The sequence below is a fragment of the Macrotis lagotis genome, chromosome X (genome assembly GCF_037893015.1).
Source record: "Macrotis lagotis isolate mMagLag1 chromosome X, bilby.v1.9.chrom.fasta, whole genome shotgun sequence".
Lineage (NCBI taxonomy): Eukaryota > Metazoa > Chordata > Mammalia > Peramelemorphia > Peramelidae > Macrotis > Macrotis lagotis.
Window position 1 is genome coordinate 97772008 of NC_133666.1, and position 16814 is coordinate 97788821.

General features: G+C 36.5%; 2 protein-coding genes across 2 annotated transcripts in view; one reads left to right on the forward strand and one right to left on the reverse strand.

Annotated features, from left to right (window-relative positions):
* LOC141502373 (uncharacterized) overlaps positions 1-16814 on the forward strand; it is a 68006-nt gene that overhangs the window by 25932 nt on the left and 25260 nt on the right. The gene's annotated exons all lie outside the window — the stretch shown is intronic.
* Positions 1595-15031, reverse strand: LOC141502374 (zinc finger protein 215-like). Its single transcript, XM_074207083.1, has 6 exons — positions 14950-15031; positions 12936-13429; positions 11961-12037; positions 7408-7534; positions 6888-6983; positions 1595-4617 (listed from the first exon to the last, which is right to left on the reverse strand). Exons 2-6 carry the CDS (start codon positions 13333-13335, stop codon positions 3101-3103), a joined length of 2217 nt encoding a protein of 738 aa, XP_074063184.1. The 5' UTR covers positions 13336-13429; positions 14950-15031; the 3' UTR covers positions 1595-3100.

Sequence of the window (16814 nt, forward strand, 5' to 3'; positions counted from 1 at the left end):
TCAGCTCAATGTGCTCATGCCCTGGAGGCTCCTGCTTAAGGGCTCTGCCTGCTTCTGTTTCTGGATCTGGGCTGTGGAAAGACCATGCTGTTCGCTGTGTACCCTGAGGGCTGGGCTCCACGTGCTCGCTCTGGCAGAGGTCCCCCCGCTGTTCCCCTACTTTGTGTCTGGTGCTCCCGGGGGTGTAGTTCAGGAGACTTCCCCCAGGCTGTGAGCTGGGGCTCCCAGTGCCCTGGGGCTGCCTCCAGGAGGCTGAAGTTCTTTCGCTCCGGCAGGCAGCCCCTCCGACCCTGGGGAGCAGAGACTTTCTGCTCTTTTCCAGGTTACCTTGAGTAGGAGAACTGCCTCTCTGGGTCCCTTTGTGGGTTCTGTCTCTTGGAACTTTAGTTAAGAGTCCTTACTTCAGAAGTTTTATCAGAGAGCACCTAAGACTTGATCCTTTCTTGTCTACATCTTGGCTCCACCCTGCAACTCTTTCTTCTATCTCCTTTACTTGATATTCAAAATCTTTTTTGAGCTCTATCATAGCCTGAGCCCAACTTTTGTTTTTCTTGGAGTCTTTAGATGCAGGAGCTTGTACTTTCTCATCTTCAGATTGAGTATTTTGACCCTTCTTGGGATCATAGACAATGTATTTCTCAATGGTGTTTCTGTTTTTTTCTCTGTTTATTCATTTCTCCAACCTGTGCCTGGTTTTGGGGTCCTTCCTAAGCTTTTTAGTATTATTAGGACCTCACCACCAGCACCAAAGGAATCTCAGTTGGGAAGCTCTGACTTCCCTCATCGTCTGTGAATGACCACAAGCATACCCCTCTGCCATGGGGCTGAGGTGAAGGGGGGGCCTCTTCTGTGTGGGGCCTAGATTGTGTTCAGGATCTGAATGTGGTCAGAGTCCCAGAGTCCTGTTCCAGGTACAGAGGACAAATCTTGGAAATCTCCACTACCTTCAATGGCTATAATATTCCTTCAATGGACTTCAGTTGCCTGGAGGCTCCTGCTTGCCAGCTCCAGGTCTTTTTCCCCGTTTCCTGGATCCGGGTTGCCATTAATTATTATTATTTTTTCAAGGCAAATGGGGTTAAGTGGCTTGCCCAAGGCCACATGGCTAGGTAATTAGTAAGTGTCTGAGGCCAGATTTGAACTCAGGTATTCCTGACCCCAGGGCCAGTGCTCTTTTTCCACTGCACCACCTAGCTGCCCCATTAATTGTTTTTCTTAAGGGAATATTCATTATGGAGAATTAAGTTTTTTCCCTAGAAATGGTTGGTTGGTTGGTTGGTTTTTGTCCTTCATTCTTGAAGAAGACCAAAATGACATCACTATATTTGAGACAAATTAGTGTATCCTACTGTGGCTGATCAGATCAATACAAGCTCAGAATGTTCTACCACAAGTTGGGTACAAATTGTCTATGTGAACACCTGGGGTGGGTACTCTAAAAAAATGGATGTAAAGACAAAAGATAGAAAGATATCATATTTTTAAAAAATAACAAGGCTTTTTTTTCAATAAAAGAAAAGAAAAATTTTATTTATTTTGAATTTTACAATTTTTCCCCTAATCTTGCTTCCCTCTCCCCCCACCCCCCCCCCACACAAGGCAGTCTGTTAGTCTTTACATTGTTTCCATGGTATACATTGATCTAAGTTGGATGTGATAAGAGAGAAATCATAACCTTAAGGAAGAAAAATAAAGTATAAAAGATAGCAAAATTATATAAGATAATTGTTTCTTTTTTAATTAAAGGTCTTTGGTCTTTGTTCAAACTCTACAATTCTTTCTCTGGATACAGATGGTATTCTCCATCACAGATACCCCAAAATTGTGCCTGACTGTTGCACTGATGGAATGAGCAAGTCCATTATGGTTGATCATCACCCCTATGTTGCTGTTAGGGTATACAATGTTCTGGTTCTGCTCATCTCACTCAGCATCAGTTCATGCAAATACTTCCAAGTTTCCCTGAATTCCCATCCCTCCTGGTTTCTAATAGAATAAGTGTTCCATGACATACATATACCACAGTTTATTAAGCCATTTCCCCAACTGAAGGACATTCACTTAATTTCCTATTCTTTGCCACCATAAACAGGGCTGCTATGAATATTTTTGTACAAGTGATGTTTTTATCCTTTTTCATAATCTTTTCAGGGTATAGACCCAATAGTGGTATTGCTGGATCAAAGGTATGCACATTTTTGTTGCCTTTGCAAGTAATTCTAAATTGCTCTCCAGAAAGGTTGGATGAGTTCACAGCTCCACCAACAATGTATTAGTGTCAGGTGGCTATGTGGTGCAGTAGATAAAGCATCAGCCCTGGAGTCAGGAGTACCTGGGTTCAGATCTGGTCTCAGACACTTAATAATCACCTAGCTGTGTGGCCTTGGGCAAGCCACTTAATCCCCTTTGCCTTGCAAAAATCTAAAAAAAAAATGTATGTGTCCCAGATTTCCCATATCCCTTCCAACATTGATCATTGTCCTTTCTGGTCAAATTGGCCAATCTGAGAGGTGTGAAGTAGTACCTCAGAGATGCTTTAATTTGCATTTCTCTAATAAGTGGTGATTTAGAGCAATTTCTTTTTTTTAGATTTTTTTCAAGGCAATGGGGTTAAAGTAACTTGCCCAAGGCCACACAGCTAGATGATTATTAAGTGTCTGAGGTCAGATTTGAACCCAGGTACTCCTGACTCCAAGGCTGGTGCTCTATCCACTGCGTCACCTAGCTGCCCCAATTTAGAGCAATTTTTCATGACTATGGATTGCTTTGATTTCCTCATCTGTAAATTGCCTTCCCAAATCTAATTCCTTCAATTTCTTTTTCTTCTCTTATTGCTGAAGCTAATATTTCTAATACAGGTAAAAGGCTTTTACTAGAGTCTAGTCACCTACTTCTGTTTGGCAAAATTCTAGAATACAGTTTAGAGGATGCTTTGTGAATAGTTTGAAAAAGCTGCATCATTTAAGGTGAAAATATCTTCCTCACAAACAAGTCATACTAGATTACAATTTTCTTTTTTAAAAAAAAACTACAGACTTATAGATAGGGTGATTCTATAAACTACTTAGATTTCAGTAAAAGTATTTTAATTTGTTTCAATTTAACAAACATTAATTACACATCTACCATGTATAGGGCCCTTATCTCCAGAATGAATTCTCTGATGCTGAGTAAGGTTTCGTTTCTGGGTAAAGCTTTTGCCACAGTCATCACATTTATAAGGTTTTTCTCCAGAATGAATTCTCTGATGTCGAGTAAGATTTGCTTGCTTGGTAAAAGCTTTACAACATTCATTACACTTATATGGTTTCTCTCCTGAATGAATTTTCTGATGTTCAATAAGGATTACTCGCTTGGTGAAGGCTTTCCCACATTCATTACATTTATAGGGTTTCTCTCCAGAATGAATTCTTTGATGAATGTTAAGTTGTGAGATGTAAGTATAGGTTTTCTCACATTCACTGCACTTAAATGGTTTCTCTCCAATATGAATATACTGATGTTCAGTAAGGTTTGATCTCTTGGTAAAGGCTTTTCCACATTCATTGCATTTAAAGGGTTTCTCACCAGAATGAATTTTCTGATGTTGAGTAAGAATTGTCCGTTGAGTGAAGGCCTTCCCACATTCATTGCATTTATAAGGTTTTTCTCCAGAGTGAATTCTCTGATGACGAGTAAGGTTTGCACATTTGGTAAAGGTTTTTCCACATTCATTACATTTACAGGACTTCTCTCTAGAATGAATTTTTTGATGAAGATTAAGTTGTGAAATGGAACTGTAGACTTTCCCAATTTCATTACATTTAAATGGTTTTTCTTCAATATGAGTATGGTGATGTTGAATAAGGTGTGTCCTCTGGAAAAAAGCTTTTCCACACTGAGTACACTTAAATGGTTTCTCTCTCATATGAGTAAGCTGATGCTGTGTAAGGTATGTCCTTTGTGTGAAAGCTTTACCACATTCATCACATTTAAAAGGTTTCTCTCCAGAATGAATTCTCTGATGTCGAGTAAGGTTTGCCCACTTGGTGAAGGTACTCCCACATTCATTACATTTATAGGATTTCTCTCCAGAATGAATTCTCTGATGTCGAGTAAGGTTTGCCCACTTGGTGAAGATGCTCCCACATTCATTACATTTATAGGATTTCTCTCCAGAATGACGGGCATAGAGAAGTGAAGTATGTTTGAAGGGCTTCTCAAATTTATTATATGTAAAAGATTTTTGTCCTTTGTAGATTCCTGAGCTTTTTGGTAGTTGTGAATCATCTTTGAAATACTGTCCATGCATATTCTCATTACAGACACTATTTATTATAGGAGCTTTCTGTTGTGTAATTAGGAGTGATCTCAGACTGAGGTGTCTTCCAAAATAATTCCTTTCAGAGTTTTCTTCCTTACTTAGAGTTTTCTCATGGGAGATCACTATTTGCTTCAAATGATTCTCTTGTTGGTTCTGCCCCCTCATTATTGGGCCTTGAAATTTAAAAGCTTCTTCTAATCTGGAGTCCAAGGAACTATGTTTTATAGGTCTTTCTATTATTTTCCTTTGAGATAGTTTTTCTACATAAGTTTGCAACTTAGGAAGCTCTTTTGCTTCAGGTTTGTTGTTAAAATCTGAAATAAATGAAAAATTTATATTTATATAAATATATTAGATTATATATTATATATAATATATATTAAATTATATAAATATATCTCCTATATTAGAAGAAAATTGCTGTGGGAATGAGAAGGGGAAAAATATCAATTCTGAAATATCTCATATTTCTAGAGATGATAAAAGCACTTTCCTTACTACTATGAGAAAAGTAATACTGATATAATTATCAGTATTTGTAAGATGAATAAATCAAGGCTAAAAGAGGTTATTTGTCTATAGTTACAAGGTCAATAATTAAATGAGCTGGAACTTAATACAAGTCTCCCAAACTGACTTCAGAGTTTTATGAGTATAGATTTTATATTATATACTTCAAAAGAAAGAGCTTTGGAAAACTTAAAATGCTATGATTTATCTTCATCTGTAGTATTCTTTTTTGTTTTTCATTATTATTTATTTTTTTTATTATTTTTTCCCTCAACTACATGCAAAAAACAAGTTGCAACATTTACTTCCAAAACCTTGAGTTCCAAATTCTCTCCTTTCCTCTCACTCCTCTCACCCTCATTGAGAAAGCAAGTTATTTGGTGTAGGTTAAAAATGTGTAGTCATGAAAAACATTACTACAAATAGTCATGTTGTAAAAGTAAACATAATGTGGTGGCTAGGTGGCACAGTGGATAGAGCTCCGGCCCTGGAGTCAGGAGTACCTGAGTTCAAATCCAGCCCCAGACATTTAATAATTACCTAGCTGTGTGGTCTTGGGTAAGCCACTTAACCCCATTTGTCTTGCAAAAACCTAAAAAAAAAAAAGTAAACATAACCCTACACACACACACACACACACATACACATACTCACACACCTCTCAAGAAAAATAAAGTGGAAAAAAAGTCTGTATTTAGGACACCCTCAGGTCTTGGGATGGATAGCATTCTTTATCATAAGTCCTTCAGAATTCTCCTAGGTCACAGCATTGCTGAGAAAAAGTTCATATGTAGTATTCAATACAAGTTTGGAATTTATGATAAGGCTTAATGAAAGAAAGAATAAACAAGGACTTAGGTATATAACAAAGGAAATTTTGACAAAGAATCAAATAAACTACATAGGTAGAAGCAGGATAGAATCTAAATTAAAAATCATATTTCACACCTGTATCTTTCCACTTTATCTTTTTTTTTTAATTTTGAAAGGTAATGGGCATAATTGACTTGCTCAAGGTCTCACAGTTAGGTAATTATTAAATGTCTGAGGTTGGATTTGAATTCCTGACTCCAGGGCTGGTGCTCTATCCACTGTACCACCCACCAGCCTCCATCTTTCCACTTTATCTTATAGCACTAATATCATCAAATCAAGATCCACTTATGCCCTTCATTCTCATGCATAAAGTAAATTAAAATTTCTAGGTCAAAAAGGAAAGAGGAACCTCATTCATCTTCACAAGAGATCTTTAAGCATATGCTGAAAAGTTACATATTATCTTTATCATATAAAGGTTTCTTTTTGTTTTAGATTTTTTTTTCAAGGCAATGGGGTTAAGTAGCTTGCCCAAGGCCACACGGCTAGGTAATTAAGCATAGAAAGGTTTCTTAATAATAATAATAACAAACATTTCTATAGAATCTAATATGTGCTAGACAATGTGCTAAGTGCTTTACAATTATTAACTCATTTTATCCTTACTGAGAGGTTAGGTATTACTATTATCTTCATATTTCAGATGAGCAAACAGAGGCAAACAGAAATTTAGTGATTTGCCCAGGCTCACACAATTACAAAACATCTGGGACTGAATTTGAATTTAGATCTTCCTGCTCCAAGCCTTGTACTCTATTCACTTTGCCATCTATATGGGTTAGACAAGAGGGCCTCTGTGTCCTTTCTATGCTTATATTCTGTGATTTTACTCAACACCATCAAACGAGGAAGAGAAATTGAATATGAAGGTCATGAAAATACTTTTATATTTGGGCAAAAGAAATCAAAAGGTGATAAATAATAATCAGTTTCCAGTAAATAGTGACAGCTGAAGCTAGCTAGATTTAAGAAAATTAAGAAGGGAATGGGAATTGAACAAATGGAGACAACTGACACACAATATCTAATGACAACAAAACATATAGGCCTCAAGTCAGTTAGCCTCAACCCTTTATCATTATCCTGAATCATTTAAAAAAAGAGCTTCTTGGGTCAAAATTTCAAAGATGTTTTTTCCTTGACTGAATTCCTTAGTAACTGCTTGTAGTAAATATGCATCTGTTAGTCATTAACTCACATGGACAGATGGTTCTTGGGGCTTCACTCTCCAGTGTCCATGGCATTTCCCCACGTTCCAACTGGGAGATCACATCTGGTTTAGGAAATGAAAGCCCTCCAGAGAGAGAAAAGTGAAATGAATATTAATGTTGAGGGAAAAGAGTCATTACAGAATATAATTCAAGTCATCATAGTCAGAAAGAATATGCTAAGAAAGCTTAGAATAACTTCCAAAGAGTATTGAACATTCTATTTCCATAATGTATAGATGATAAATCATGGGACCCTGGCAAAAAATCCCAGACCCAAAGAAGCAAAGGATGGGAAAAATGGAAGTATCAGGAATAGACAATAAGGTAATGACACTGCCTCATTTTCACAAAGCAAAGACTTTTTACTGTGGAATGCAGAGCTGAAAAAATCTAATTAGGTTCAAAAGGGATTAAGAATCTTTAGTTTTGAAACAAGACAAAACTCAGATAAATACTTCTTACATCCCATTTTCTTAAATAAAGACTCTGAATCATATGGAAATTTACCAAGAAAAATCAGATTCCTATAGTTCTCCAGAAGCACTTCCTTGTAGAGGTCTTGCTGAACAGGAGCCAGTTGAGTCCACTCTTCCCAAGTGAAGTCTGGATCCACATCTTTAAATGTCACTGATTCCTGAAATATCAAATACATTTGTGCTTTCCCAAGACTAGCTCCTTAGTTTTAAGGGGAGGTAGGCAACACTGGGAATGGAGTATATATACAGAGGGTGAAACTAACATTATTCAGTTCAAAAAGAACCCTAAATCATTTGTTGATTGAAGAACTATATAAATGCTAGGCATTGTTATTATTTCACCATGTATCAGTTTTTGTCAGACTTGGAGATATACTTAAAAGAAGAGATATGGCCTCCACTTCTGAATATTATTTTCACCCAAATTCTTGATCTACTTGGATCATCTAGTATAAATGATACATACCAGCTCTCCTCCATCTTCTTTTCTAATATCCCCTTCCAAAGGGTTTATGGAATTCCTAGTTAAATTCCTCCATAAATACTTCTAAAATTGTATTTACCTTGTATCTTTCCCTTTTTTTGAGTAAACTGAAAATTTGTTATGGTTGAATTGGAAGCTCCATACAACCTTCCTCTAATGTTGGTATATAGTAAACCTATCTTATACTTTAGACTTTAGAAGTTGGAGAATGTCTCAGGAGAATTAAGTTAAAGTTGGAATTATATTTAGTATATGAACCATATGGATAGCAATTTGGAAATATGCAAGAAAAATGATCAGAACCTTTGACTCTGTAATCCTACTAAAGGGCACATATCCCAAGGAAGTTAAAGATAGAAACAAAGGCCAATGTACACCAAAATATTCATAGCAATAGTAATATAAGGGGAGCCAAAAGAATATTATACAAAATAATTGCAACAATGTAAATGAAAATTCCCTAAAATAAAGTTGAACTGAGTAAGTGAAAAACCAATGATGGTACTGGACAACACATCTGATAGGGAAAAATATCTATTTTCTACATTATTAGAAACTTTTATTCCATCTAGTGTTTTTGCTTACAACAAGAAGCAATTTTGTTTTGAAAATAATGGGAAGGGGAATTCCTTCCCTCCCCAAAATAGCTGTGATGTAATGGCAAAAGGTATCTAGAAAACACATTAAAAAACATTCTGAAATTCCACTGAAACAATGGACTTACATGGGATGAATGAAAAAAATGTATATTAAGGACTTCCTATATATTCAGCAATATGAATTAAATAAAATAATTTCCAAGTGGTAAGAGCCTGTTACAATAATATACAGACTTCTATTGCTGGGTTGGGTTATCTTTGTTAAGTCATTTAGATTATTTTTGATTGTTGATAAAGTTTATAGAAATATTTTAGGGGAAGATACTGGAGTAGGTCAGAAAGCTTTCAGCTCTTCAAATTTCTTCCACAAAAAAAGACAGAACATTGCCTCAGAAATGAAAATGGGGTAAATCAGCTGATCTCCTAAAACTCCTTAGAATGGTCAGACCTCCAGAGGTGGAGGTTCAGCTTGAGTGAATTGCAAACAACTTCAGGCCCACTGTGCAGAATCAACAAATAACAAGACTCAGGTGGGGTTGGGAGGCAACCTCAGTCTTACGGAACTTTCATCAGACATCAGACAGCTGAGAAGGAGAAGATTGAAACATCTTCCATTGTCAAGGGAAGTCAAGTAATGCCATGCTAGCACACACTGGTGAGTGTAGCATGATGGGGGAGGGGCAGAGAGCAGAGGCTTTGGTTTCTACTCTGGCAGAGAGGACAGCAATAGTTGACAGCCACTGGAAGAACTGCAAGGAGCAAGATCATTTGCCATGGGATAGGGTGGCTATGGGTCCTAGTCATGGCATAGAAAAGGAGAGGAAAGCCAAGGGTTGGGTCCTGAGACAGACTTGGAAAATAACCGAAAGACCTGAGGCTTGGGGCATCATTCCCCATATCTTGGGATTACAATTTGATTACATTAATTGCTGCTAAAAACAAAACAAAACATAAATAAATAAGAATAAGGAAACAAAAGAGAAAGCCTTAGATAGATAGAAAACATAACTAGTAACTATGGGAATAGAGAAGATCTGAGTTCATATTTAGAGGAAGATAATGGAGTTTAAAGTCACTCACTTTTTAATGAGAATTATCAAATGGTTCCCAGCAGAAAAAGGGTTTTTGGAAGAACTTAAAAAGTACTTTTAAAAAATCAAATGAGAGAAATTGAGGAAAAATTAGAAAAAGAAAATAAGAGTAATCCAAGAAAAGTATAAAAAGAATGTCAACCAACTTGAAATCGAGACTCAAAAACTTAAGGAAGAAAATATTTCCTTGAAAATTAAAATTGGGCAAGGGGAAGCTAATGATATTTTAAGACATCAAGACATTATAAAACAAAATCAAAAGACTGAAAAGACAGAAGAGAAAGTGAAATATCTCAGAAGAAAAACAACCTGAAGAACAGAACAAGGAGAAATAATAAGAAAAGTTGATCTACCTGAAAATTACATAAAAAATCTTTATTCAATAAACAAGAAGCCAAAGCAGGAATAGAAAAAAATCACTACCATTTATCTCAAAAGTAAAACATAAAGGAATATCAAATTCAAAAGCCAAGTTTCAAAGCTCCCAGGTTAAAGAGTAAATAATGGAAGCAAGAAGGAAAAAACAACTTAAATATCAAGGGGGTACAATAGGATTACACAAAATCAAGAAGCTACTGAAATGAAGGACTGTAGATCCAGGAATACTATATTCCATACAGCAAAAGAGCTGGGGCTATGACCAAAGGTAAATTACCCAGGAAAGCTAAATGGCCATTTAACAAAATGAAAGATTTTCAAGTATTTGTGGCAAAAATCCAGAACTTAAGGGAAAAATTTACATATAACAGCTAGGAAAAATATAAGGTAAACATTAAAGATCAATTATAAGACATTCAATAAAATCAAATTGTTTAACACTAATATATATATATATATATATATATATACATATATATATTAAATGATTGTCATCATTATTTGGGTAGTTTCAAAGCTGGGTAAGATGGGATGATTCTAAAAAAAACAGTATATGGAGAGATTAAAAAGGAGTGGTTATCTCATAAAAATGAGGCACAAAACGAAACACTGATGCAGAAGAAGTTGGCAGAGGAGGACAGGTAGTGATGAAACTTCACTCTCTTGGAATGGCTTAAAGAGAGAATGATTATATATATGTGTGTGTATACATACATACATACATATATATATAATACAAGTCTTCTAAATTTAGATAAGAGGGCAAGTGATGGTGGGGGAAGAGAGTAAGAGAGGAACTGTTAAGAGGAGTAGGTAGGTTAAGGAATAGCAGGAAGAAGTAAAACAGGGTAGAAGTAAAAATAGGAGTGAGAAAGGGTGGGGGAAATAGGATGAGAATAGTGAGGAAAAATAGGAAGGAAGAAAAAAATACAGCTCAAGTAAATGTAGTTTAGAATGTGAAAGGGATGAATTTATCCATAAAATGGAAATGGATAGAATTAAAAATTTGAATTCAATAATATGTTGCTTTCAGGTAACATAAAAATAAGAGATACACACAAAGATAAAGTGAAGGGCAGGAGTAAAATTTATTATGTAAAAAAAGCAGTGACAGTATTCATGATCTTAAAGTTAAAATAGATTTAATCAAAAGAAAAATAGAGAAACTTACTCTCTGAGTAAAATTATTCAATATTGTTTTAGACCATTTAAATAACTAGAGAGTATAAAATACACGAGTGATTATCTGTGGGATTAACATTATTATTATATTGTTATTAGTTTGAGGATTTTTAAAAAATTTTCTATTTGGGATTTCTCTTTCATCACACTCAATTTGGATCAATGTACAACATGGAAACAAAGTAAAGATTGCCAGATTGCTTTCTGGGGGGGGGGGGGAATTATATAACTCAAAATCTTTAATAAAAAAATAAAAAATTTCTATTTGGAGTATGGGGACATAGTAGGAAGAGAGAATTTTTAAAGGTATAAATAATATTTAGAAAATATACTGTTATATATTATACAAATATATCAACTTTAACAAACAATGAATATGAGGAATCACAGTTCTTTGGGTTTTTTTTTTAGTTTTTTTGCAAGATAATGGGGTTAAGTGGCTTGCCCAAGGTCACACAGCTAGGTAATTATTAAGTGTCTGAGGCCAAATTTGAACTCAGGGACTCCTGACTCCAGGGATGGTGCTCTAGCCACTTGTGCCACCTAGCCGCCGAATATGAGGAATCAAAAAAAAAATTCTTGAGGCAGTTAGATGATACAGTTGATAGAGTACTGGCAGTACAGAGAGGATGCTCTCAGTTCAAATAGGGTCTCACACTATTTATTTGGGTAAGTCACTTATTCTCTATTTCTCTTGGTAAAAATGGGGATATATAGCACATACTTCCCATTATCAAATGAGGTAATATTTCAAGTGCTTAGTACAGTGTCTGGCAGATAGCAGATTCTATATAAATGCTAGATATTATTATACTAGGAACCAAGATGGTATTTAGGAAAGAGAATTCACCTGAAATCTGACTACTGTAGACTTTTCTTTCTCTATACTTCCCTCTTGGAGAAGAGCAGGATCTTGAGAACTTGGACCTAGGAAGAAAAAAGAATAGGAGCAAGAATAGACATAATCTTGGAAAAATTCTGAGAGAATGGCAATATCATTGACATTGTCAGCAAAAATAGCAGGTTTCTAGGGACAGAATTTTGCTTAGAGCTGACATAAAGCTGACTTCACAATTCTGCTTTTAATTTCTTTGCCATAGAATTTCTTAAATTTAATGAAAACTCTCAATTATACAGAATGTGGAATGCACAAATGTATAAATTTCTTTACATATAATAGTATCTTATATTTTGTATTGATCATCCAAAATAATAGGACAGGATAGCAGTAGCAAATTAGAAACAAAGTCAATTTACCTACTCTCTAGATGTATGACCCTGAATAAATCAACTGATCACACTACACATTAATTTTCTCTTATGTAAAACTAGGGATAATTACATCTGCTTTATTTATGTCATGATAAAAAAACATTGTACAGAAAAAATATTATTATTACTAAGTTCATAACTCCATTATTGATTTATGGATGGTTGCCATAGTTCCTTAGAAGAAACCCTTGTGAAAGTTTTATAGGAAGAATATTTAGACTGCCTCAGATAGCTATTCCCACATAAGAAGAGTCCATTAAGAATACTCTCTTATTAGATGACTACATACTTTACATAAAGTAAAACCACAAGGAATAGAATGGGCTGGATGACATAAGACATAGAAATAATATTGATATTTGAAAGGTTCTCCAGAAAGAGAGGTATATATTCCTGAGAGTATATAGTATCTCCTTTCTCATCCTGACCAATCCATATAGTTTATTTTACCTCTGATGTTTTCCTCTTTATTATTTTTCCTAGGGACACTTTATCTGGGTTTTCTATTCTCATATTTTTTGCTCTTGCCCTCTATCCTTCCTGCAGCTCTCACCTTCTTCATCAAGCATTTTGGTCAAATCTTCCACTATGGTGATCACCTCCTCAATGTTCTCTGGATGCTGTGACTGCACCCAAATCCTGATCTCACCAGGCAAGATGGTCAGGAATTGCTCCAGCACCAGTAGCTCCAGGATCTGCTCCTTTGTATGAATCTTTGGCCTCAGCCATTGAAGGCAGAGTTCCCAGAGCTGATTGACGGCCTCGCGGGGTCCAGCTTTTTCTGAGTATGGGAAACATCTGAAGTTCTGACGAGAAGCCTCAGGGTTAAACTTCTCTCTTCTTAGAATAGTGATCTGTTCCTTGGGAGTACCTTTTAATAACCTATGTTGTTCTTGTACATCCGGAATATGAGGGAACAAGGGGATAGTCATCATCTTATTCAGGCCCAACATCTTTCCATCTGATACTATAACATTGGGATTTCAAGTTGCTTCCCCACAGGGAAGTCAATTCCCCTCAGATTCAAGCTGGACATCTGCATATATTCTGTGGGAAAAAATTTATCATGGTTATTAAGGGGAACCAAAAATCAAAAAGTACCCCTTCTATGAGCCAGGTACTTTAGAAATAATATAATGAATAAAACAACCCTTATTGGTATGGAGCTTAGTTTAATGGAGGAGACAAGCATGTTATCCAATTATGTAGAGAAAAAATAAAGAGAATACAAGAGTGTTAAGTACAAGGTAGTTAGAGAGAGAGAGCGCACACTAGAGGGATCAAGAAAGGCTTTGTATCAAAGATAGTGCCTAAGTTGCATCCTAAAGGAAAAGAAGAGTTCTCAAGGTTGAGGTGAGGAAAGAGGAATAAATTCCAAGCATGAAGACAGGAAATGTAAAGGAATCCACATGAATTTAAAAAAATTATCAAGTACTTATAATATGCAAAGCATAGGCTAAGTGCTAGAAATATAAACAAAAGTTTCTCCTCTCAGGGAGTTTTCATTTTAATTGGGAAGACAACACATGGACCGTTTCAATCATAAGTTAAATGGAAAAGTCCATGGTCCTTAAGGTACAGTGGCAAAGCAGATGCTAAATGCCTCTTTTAAAATATCCCTTGAACTGATAAAATACTATCAGTTTGTGTTACTGAACTATTTGATGGTGTCAAGGACTTTGGTGGCAAGAACTTTCTTTTCTGGATCTTCAGGAGCTGTGATTTTAGCAACAGCAGGAGCAGTTACCAGGTTGTATCACTGCATGGGTTACTTCCCAGGGCTGGAAACACTGCTATTCCTAAAGCTCTTGTTTTTAGGGTCATGGTCTATTTCCAAATCAAGAAAAAGATTGGAATATCATATTCTCAGAAATTGAGTATATTGAAGAAATAAAAGAATTCAGACCAGAAGTTGTATTTGGTCCCTGGTACAATATCCTCAGTTTCCCTGACCTGGGTCCTCCAAATGAGTATTGTAATTGCTGATACTTATGATTTCCCCTTAAGACAATGTAAGCTCCATGAGGTCACAGCTTGTTTCATTTTTAAGTTTATTCTAAGGACTTAAATATTGGTTAATTAACTGAGTGATACTATTAGTTTAGTCTCCATTATATTTTACCTGCCACAATATTGTGAGGTAAACAATAGAAACCTTATTATATGTACTACATAGTTTACGAAAATAAAATTCATATAGATTATGTGACTAAAAGGTACATAGCAACAAGCAAGCAGAACCAGGATTGTGACACAGAGCTCATGATTCCTAGTGCTACACTTGAAAATTAGAAAGACCTGAGTTCAAATCCTAGCTCACACATTTCCTACGTCACACTATGTAAGTCACTTGATGGGTTTGCCTCAGTTTCCTCATCTATGAAATCATTTACTACACGGAGCTGTAATGTATGAGATAAGTAAAGCGCTTTGCAAATCCGAAAGCGCCAAGTAAATGCTTATTATTTTTCCTTTGTCATCTCCCCGGTCACCCAGCTCGAAGCGCTTCAGTTCCTCCGGCGTCTGCAGCGCCCCTGCGGGGGGCCAGTCGTCGGGGTCCCCAATACCTGTTGCTCGAAGTCCGTGCAAACAGCCCCGGAACTGTGTCTGAGGCAGAGGTTGGGGGGTGCCGATGCGCGCGCAACCACGCTGAAGGGCTTCCGGGACTCTCCCAAACTTTCCCAAAGTTCCCCGGGGCACGCACTCTCAAGAACTACGATTCCCAGAGTGCCCCGGAGCACCCTTCTGTATCTCTTTTGAAGCATCACTGATTACCTGGGAATGAATTCTTAAGTTGAATTAGACCAGTCTCAGTTCCTACATCCCGCCCTCATTCATTCATCTATCTATATCTGTTTTACGTTCATTTTAAGATGTATGTTTTTGTTAAATAGTTCCCAATTACATATAATTTTTGATAAATCTTTTTTTTAAATTTTGAGTTCCACTACGCCTAAAGAGCAACAAAAATGAGCATACCCTTTGACTCAGCAATACCCTGAAGAGATCATGAAAAAGGGTAAAAACATCACTTGTACAAAAATATTTATAGCAGCCCTGTTTGTGGTGGCAAAGAATTGGAAATCAAGTAAATGTCCTTCAGTTGGGGAATGGTTTAATAATCTGTGGTATATGTATATCATGGAACACTATTGTTCTATTAGAAACCAGGAGGGAAGGGTGTTCAGGGAAGCCTGGAGGGATTTGGGTGAACTGATGCTGAGTGAGATGAGCCTAACAGCAACATGGGAGTGATGACCAACCTTGATGGACTTGTTCATTCTATCAGTGCAACGATCGGGAACAATTTTAGGCTGTCTGCAAAGGAGAATGCCATCTGTATCCAGATTAAAGAGCCATGGAGTTTGAACAAAGTCCAAGGACTATTCCCTTTAATTTAGAAGAAACCCCCAGATATCTTATTGTCTGATTTTGTTATTTCTTAGACTGCTTGTCTCTTCCTTAAGGATGTGATTTCTCTCTCATCACACTCAATTTGGATCAGTGTACAACATGGAAACAAAGTAAAGACTGACAGATTGCTTTCCATGGGGGGTGGAGTGGAGGGAGGGAAGTAAGATTGGGGGGGAAATTGTAAAACTCAAATAATATCTTTAATAAAAAAAAATTAAAAAAATTAAAAAAATTTTGAGTTCCAAATTCTCTCCCTTCTCCTTGAGACAACGATTTAATACATTATATATGTGAAGTCATACAAAACATTTTTCATCTTAGCCATTTTGCATTCTTTTTTAAAGATTTTTGTAAGGCAATGGGGTTAAGTAGTTTTCCCAAGGCCACACAGCTAGGTAATTACTAAGTGTCTGAGGCTACATTTGAACTCAGGTCCTTTTAACTGCAAGGCCAGTACTCTATCCAATGCACCACCTAGCCACCTCCTACATTCTTTTTTTTTTAATGACATTCCAAATCTCTTCCTCTCTCCCATCCATGCCCCCCCTCCCAATTGGAAAGGTAAGCAATTTATTAATTATGCATGTGAAGTCATCCGTTGCTTCTTATGACCATTTGCCAATACAATGTACTGTCTGCAATGTTTTCAAAAGGACCAAAAAAAAAGAGACTTCTGGCCAAGATGGCAGAGACAAGACAGAAAGAGTTCTAAAGTCTCATTATCTTCCCTTATAAATAATATGAAACAAACCTCTTAACAGAAATCTCATTGACAAAACCCAGAAAGAAAAGCCAGAAGAATATCAACCTCAGCATCTGTCTTCCAAGATCATGGGTGAGTCTGGGAGCAGAGGGCAGACTCTGTTGGGAGCATGGGACCATGAGAGTTTGGGAGCCTGGATCAAGATGAGGTTTAGCCTGATCAGCCACAAGACTAGAGCCTGGTGCACCACAGGAGCTTGGGTCAACTAGGGAGCAGAGGCATCTGAGGCAGTACTGGAGGGAGAGTTCTTGAGCA